Consider the following 7181-nt stretch of genomic DNA (forward strand, 5'->3'; position numbering starts at 1 on the left):
TTGCGAGTCTCACTCTTGTTTTCTTCTTTTTATAGGCATCAGTTTGTAGAAAATAACTTAATACTAAAGATGGGTCCCGTAGATAAGCGAAAGGTAAGTCTGATTCCTGCCGCACCTCCCCGAGTGTCTGTCTCGTCTCAGCCGCGTCAGGGTCTGGCCCCCCACCGCAGGCTCCGCCTGACCCTTGCTGTGTGTGCATCCTTGGTCTTGGTTCCCTTTCTCGAAAGATCATTTCTAGATTGGGCAGCTCAGGAAGACTTGAGCCACTCAGGGGAAGCTGTTTGAAACCACACAGGAAGACTGTGGTAAAATAGAAGTACAGCCTCTCGTTTCTGGCTTGGAACCAGGGTTTTGATATCCTATCAAATTGTGTCTTACTTAATTAGAATTGTTTTTGAAAATTGTTATTTGTTTGTTTTCTGGATTAATTAAATGGATTAATTGTGTCGGAAATTTCAGGCTCCACAAACGCTCTCACTCTGCCAACGCGGACCTTTCTGAATTCAGTTTCCAGGCCTCCATTCCATTCCTGGCCATGCTGCACACGCCGGCCCTGTGCGGCACCAGCAGTGGGGAGCATGCGTTCCCCCACCCCACCCACCCCTGCCCATGGTGCAGAGGGCATGAGGGGGGCCCTGAGTCTACCCAGCAGGCTCGGTGGAGCAGGCTCAGGTTTGCCTGCCGGCGCCGCCACCCCTCTGTGTGACAAGGGAGGGAGACACGCCCAAGTGGGGCTGTTGGGATCCAGCCCACGAAGGCCAGGCAGGCTGGGCGCTACGTTCTGCCTGCCCCTCTCTGACCTGAGAGGCCAGGGCCATGGCCGGGGGGAAGGCCAGGTCCCAGGGAGAGGGTTGGGGGCTGGCGCCGGTCCTGGCAGCCCGGGCTGCTGTGATGGCCCGGCCTCCAAGGCTGCAGTAGGTGCCGCCCGCCCCCACTTCTGAGCGCTGATGAGCAGGGCCTTTTCCTTTTGCATCAGGGCCTGTTTGCACGACGACGACAGTTACTGCTTACAGAAGGGCCCCACTTGTATTATGTGGATCCTGTCAACAAAGTCCTGAAAGGGGAAATTCCGTGGTCACAAGAGCTCCGACCAGAGGCCAAGAATTTTAAAACCTTCTTCGTGCACACGGTGAGTTTGTACAGGCCGTGCTCTGCAGGGGGGCTGTCTGCTCCTTTCGTTGGGTCCCGGGCCCCTGTGCCTGTTCGTCAGGAGGGGGCTGACCCGAGGGAGCTGGGGGTCCTTGTGTGCACGTGTGAAGTCTGCACGTATGGCAGGGGAGATCCACACGCTCACGTGCCTTCTGAGGTCCCCGTGGCGGCCGCAGTGGGGTGCTGCTCTTAGTGGGACCCCCTTGAGATGTCACGTGGTCTCTGTCTCCGCAGCCGAACAGGACGTATTACCTGATGGACCCGAGTGGGAATGCTCACAAATGGTGCAAAAAGATCCAGGAGGTGTGGAGACACAGATACCAGAGCCACCCGGATGCCGCAGTGCAGTGACAGGCCACAGCTGCTGCTCTTGCTGCCAGGACACGTGCCCCAGCGCGGCTCGCCACCCTCTGGGACGCTTCCAGACCACCTGCCAGCCATCTCAAGGGGGACGCAGACGGCGGAACCTTGCAGCTTTTTTATTTAAAAGAAAAGAAGAAAAAAATACCCAACCACACAAAGAACAAAACCAATAACGAAAAGGAATTCAGGGTCGCTTTGCTTGCTCTCTGTGCTCTGTGGAGGCTCCCCAGGCTCTCCCTGCCGGGGGGACCCAGCGCTGTGCACGTCCACCTGACTCCCACCCGGGCGAGTGGAACAGACTCAAGTCACCAGCTCTGCGCCACATGCCCTGGTCACCCACCGGCTGGTCCTCCTGTGGCCGAGGGGATGGGATGTGTGTCTGGGCTCTTCCTGCCCCTCAGTTATCACAGAACCCGTCGGCAGGGAGCCGTGTGCGCCTCTGCCAGGGCGGCTTCAATCTCTGCAGGGCGGGGGGGTTCTTGGCTTTGGTCCGTGTGCTCTTTTTCTTGTGTCCCTACTTGATGCCCCTGTGCCCCGCCAGGGCCCCTGCTGGCCTTCTTGCATCGCTCTGGCTGCGAGTGCTCCATGCCTTGTGCTCGTTGGGCAGGCTCCAGGTGGGGAGACATGGAGCGGGCTGTCAGGGTGCGCGATGGGGCTGCTGCTGAGGTCGGAGGGTGCCGGCAGGCTGTTCGGATTGAACGTCCCTCTGCGTGGGGTTGGCCCTGTGGAGCTAGAAGGAGGCATGGGTCCAGAAAGAGCATAGTGAGCAGTGGGCGCCCACTCGTGCCAGGAGATAGGGAGGGCTGTGCTCTGCTCCATGGAAGGCCTGCGCAGCAGGGCAGACTGGGCCCAGTGTCACCCACGTGGAGGAGTGCTGCCTGATGAACTCCCCCTGAGAGTTTGGTCAGAGGGTGGAACGTGTAGGCCCTTGGAGCAGTTTGCTAGGGCCGAGGGGCTCTGGGCACCAGTGGTCGCCCAGCTGTGACACACACCCCTTTCATGGTGAGGGAACGTTCTCGTAGCCTGACTCCCAGCACGTTCACATATCCACAGTGAAAGTCTGAAAGCCTTCTCCTGCTGCCAGGTCATTTATCCCCAGCAAGACGTGGGCCTTGCCGGGATGAAAGCGTTGGTCTCCCTGCACGAGGATAGGAACACCACACTGGGGTCTGAGCGCCCAGCCTGCTCACCCCTGTGCTTTTAGCTGGCCTGCCTTTCCCTCTTCAGAGGCAGTTCATGCGGTATGTGCACATACCACAGGGGGTCCACGATTTACCAGTCCTTTGATTTCTTTGCTGCTGCCTCCTGGACAGAGAAAGCCAGTAAGCCTGGTGGGGCTCAGAGTTCCTCTCCCTGCCCAGGTTGTCCCGTGAGGGCGGTCCACAGCCTGCAGGCCACTCACAGACATGTCTGTCTGTCTCCAGGGGATGAACAACTTCATAGTTTCCTTTAACTTTCATGAAGGCACCAGCACAAGGTTCACACACAAAAGATTCCCCCTGACAACTCTGCCCCCATCTCCTGTCTCAAAGCATCCAACACCCCGTGTTGAAGAGTGGTCCAGATTTAGACAAAATATGTCTTTCTCAAACGGGTTTAGTGAGAAGAGTGACCCTTGTCAGCCTGGGAGGGAAGCATGGCTGTGGAGGTGTCCCTGCTGGGCCGTGCAGGAGCTGGATGGGAGCAGAGGTGGGCCAGGGCGCCAGCGGCCTTCATCCGGGGCCTGAGTCTCGTGCATTGCTGTGTGAGAGCTGTGCGCGAGCAAGGGTGCGTGTGCACATGTGCCCGCGCCAGGGCGGATGCCAGGCTGTTGAGGGCATGCCTGCCCGGGGCCAGGGTCGTAAGTCAAGCTCCCCTCTTCCTCCTCTTCGCTTTTGTGTTCACCTGCTTTTCAAAAAAGTAAGTCTTGCCGGGCCGTCAGGAACGTAATTTCCAGGTTTCTCCCCATGTTGATCATTTGCCTTTCTTGGAGCACCCCCGTCTGTGGGTGGGCTGTTCAGAGAGTTGGGGGCTGCTGCTGCACCGCGTGCTTCCGTGGGTCTGGCTACAGAGACAAGCGGAGCTGGCATTTGGCTTGAATAAGAGCACTCAGCCGGGCTGCTTGGGGGGGAGGGGATGGGCGTCCGCTGCTGCCTTCCCCCTGGGCGGTGCCACTACCTCCTGGGCTTCACCCACCAGCTCCATCGTAACCTCCGAAATTAGAGAATGAGGGGTTCGGGGTTTAGCTTGCAGCTGACAGAGTTGAAGTGACTGCCCTTACCTGAGCCAGTGACAGCTGAGCCCTTCTCCCTATGCCACCTTTCTCCTCTCACTCAGAGCCTTGAGCCCCTCCCCCCCCTTAAAGGCACATACATGTTCTTTCCCTGCCCTGTGGTTGTCCGTGTCAGCTTTCGTCTTGTGCAGCTCGTCCTCAGAGCTCCCGCCCCGGCGTGCGGGTGCCTTGCCTTCTAAGACATGGGCATGGCTGTCGGTCAAGTGTGTACACAGGTGTACGTGAAAGTACAGATGATTTAGCCACGCCGAGAAAGTGTCCTGCTGTTGACTAGTGTGTCAGTGAGGGCAAGGAGAAGGTTCAGTGCCAAACCTCATAGCCGGCAAGCAAGGCCAGTCCCACGCCATGTGGCCTCGCCAGGCATAGGGCAGGGAGCTAGCCTGTGGCCTCCACAGGCTCAGGGGGCCCACTGCGCGTCACCCCTCTCTGGGAACTCCAGGAAGCCAGGTTTGGGAGGGACTGTTTCCTTCCCTCTTTCTGAGGACCTGAGCAGGAGTAGGGCCACTGGGTTGTGGTATCAGGTGGCCCCAGGGGCCACACAAGGCCCCACCTGGGGCACATGGCCCTGTGCTGTCCTGCTGCTCTGATCTTGGCTCTCAGGAGAGCGCGTTACACACCCGCTTTGCGGGAGACGCCTCATGCTTGCACCAGGGCTGGCAGGACCCGCGCCTTCTTCAGGCCCTGCAGCCGTCTGTGGTATTTGTGACCAAGGCCTGTGGGCATCACAGGAGGCAGCCCCGTGGCACAGACTCACCAGGGCCATGTGCCAGCCCAGGGGCTCCAGGTGTTTCTGTACTTTCTTCAAACATTTGTTTTCCGAGAGCATGGCCTGTAGGCTTACCACCCAGTAGAGACACCACCCCCATGCACACACGTGTGTTTGCTTTTTTCAACTGAACTGGGAACATGAAGCACATGCTGCTCTGCATCTAGCTTGTTTCACTCGATCGTTTATCTTGGGCATTTCTTCACATCACAAACCATGATTAAAAACATTGTTTTTAGTGATTGTAGAGCTTAATGGTTATAAATTTTACCATCACTTCTCTGACCATTTTCCTGTTACAAAACATTTGGATGGTCTCTGGGTTTTCACTACTTACATAATGCTGTGGCGAATGTCCTCATAAATCTTTGATTTTGACTCCGATGCCCCCCCACCGGCCCACCCCCCGTTTCTAGAGGGAGTGTTTTTGGGTCACAAAGTGTTTGTTTTCAAGGTGGTGTTAGTCTCTCTTGCTGCGTCTTGACCTGAGGCCTGGAAGCTCAGAGTTCTAGTACACAACCTCCTCATTCGGAACAAATCCGTCTCTGGTAAAGTGTGTGTTCCCAAGGATGTCCTAGTAAGACTGCTCTTTTTTTTCTCCCCCCACAATGCTAAAATGATATCATTTCTTGCAGTCCGTTTGTGACAGATTCTTCCGAAAGTCGTTTCCTTATTTTCATTGACAATCTGGTTATGCTTGCATGTTAGCACCTTCCCGTCCCTGCTGCCGTGGCTTTCAGGCGCTTGCTGGGATTTTCCGAAGCTTGTGCTTCGTGTGCACAATGGTACTGAATCTGCATCTGCACAGGCAGCAGAGAAACACAAACGCTGAACTGACCTTGCCACACACTCAGTGGGTGATTTGTCATTAAGTTTGCAGACTCGAAAAATACACTGGGCCATTTGGAATCCTTAGAAGAGCAAACCCTCTGCTTGAGGAAGAGACCATGGAGGCAGCTGAGTTTCCCGGAAGGCTGTTGGCCCCGTGCTGCTCAAGGGGAGGCGCTCAGTACGGAGGTCTCAGCAGTTCATTCCAGCTCAGCGGTCAGGCCTCCTCCAGTAGAGGGTGGTGGCCCTGACCTTCGTGGCTTTCGGGACTCCTTCCCTGTCCGCCCTCGCAGTGTTGCAGGTTGGCTGGCTGGCTTCAAACCCAGGCCACCCAGTTTGGTTTCATTCCTAATTTCTCCTCTGTAGTTTGGGGTCCACTAACTGCGAGGGGAGAGGTGCATGAGAGGTTTCTTCAGGTGCCGTATGCAGCATCACAAGTCTGCCAGAGATTTTGGCTGGATTGTGCAGAATTGGACTTCTGCCCTCCCCTGACACCCCGGGTCCCCCGCCCCCCTGTCCGATGCACAGACTGAGGGTGCTCACTCCCCAGATGCAGAGGTTGCAGTCACTTCCCAGAATACGATGAAGGTACTGTTCTTAGAGATGTCGCCATGTATGGCTTTCCACATCCTTTCTTTTCATCCAAAGCTCACGTGAGCTGACGGTGACTCAGGTGGGTGTGGCCCTTCCCTCTTAGGCAGCCTATATGGCAAGTGCCTTAAATCAGGGCAGGAGTCCCTTCCAGAGCGTCTGAGGGGTGCAGGCTGCTGGCCCGGGTTGCGGAGTTGCAAATCAGACTGCCTGTGGAGAACTGGTTTGGGGAAGGAGCTGTTGCAGCGAAGAGCCATTTTCTCTGTGGCTCAAGACAGCTGTGACAGACAGCTGAACCGGCCTGCATGTGTACCTGTTTTCCCCAGAACCCACTTCTTCGCTATGAAGAAGCACCAACCTTCCCGTGCAGAGAACTTTTTACAAAGGCAGACCTTTTCTTAGCGTGTGATGCACCCTAGTCCCAACCCGTCTGGCAGAATGACTTAGGGATAGGGGTCATTTTGCTGGTGAAAAGCCTCTATCCTTATCAGAAGTTTGATTGGACATTGACAAAAATAAATTTTTGCAGTATTTAGAGCTGCTGTAGCTGTTCCTTTACACAAAATAGGATGAATCAGTAGTATGGTAGCTGTCTTTCAGGTTGGTGGCAGTCAGTTAGAACATGTGTAAAATTCTCTACCTGGTCTGTAGCTGTAACTGTGATGTACAGGCAAAGCAAAAATTTAAAACATGAAAACAAATAATGCAATGATATTAGGATATACACTTTTGTATTTTTATTCTTATATAAGGTTATTTGCTGGCTATTGTTGGCCTCTAGTTCAGTCTGTGTTATTTAAAATCTAATATATGAATTATTTGGATTGAATTCATGTTCGGGGCCACGTTGTTGTATGTATTGATGTACAGCCTTGAATGTGAATAATTATTGTAAACTATATTTTACAACTTTTTTTCTGGCTTTATTATATAAATTTTCTATTTGGTCAATGATTTAATCATATAATTTAATGAATCTGTTTCTTCTCTTTTTTTCAAATATTTGTGCTTTAGATGTAGTTACTGGATGATGAATTTTCCACGTATGCTCGGTAGTCTTGTAATAAAAAAGCATGTAGAGTGTAGACGGTCGCTGGCCTAACTCTTCTTTGACCGGGGGCGCGGGTCGGGCACAGTGGCCACCTGCATTCCGGGCCCGGAACCCAGCGTCTGCGCGACGCAAGCCCGCGGGGCGGAGGCCGGCGAGCCCTT

General features: G+C 54.5%; 1 protein-coding gene across 1 annotated transcript in view; it reads left to right on the forward strand.

Annotated features, from left to right (window-relative positions):
* The window catches only part of PDPK1 (3-phosphoinositide dependent protein kinase 1), a 76707-nt gene extending 69653 nt beyond the window's left edge, over positions 1–7054 (forward strand). The window contains exons 12-14 of the mRNA XM_044233775.1: positions 36–93; positions 977–1129; positions 1384–7054. Coding sequence (XP_044089710.1) covers positions 36–93; positions 977–1129; positions 1384–1500 — 328 coding nt within the window. The 3' untranslated portion in view covers positions 1501–7054. The remainder of the gene's footprint in view (positions 1–35; positions 94–976; positions 1130–1383) is intronic.
* Positions 7055–7181: the final 127 nt, after the last annotated feature.

This window comes from Neovison vison, chromosome 14 (genome assembly GCF_020171115.1).
Source record: "Neovison vison isolate M4711 chromosome 14, ASM_NN_V1, whole genome shotgun sequence".
Lineage (NCBI taxonomy): Eukaryota > Metazoa > Chordata > Mammalia > Carnivora > Mustelidae > Neogale > Neogale vison.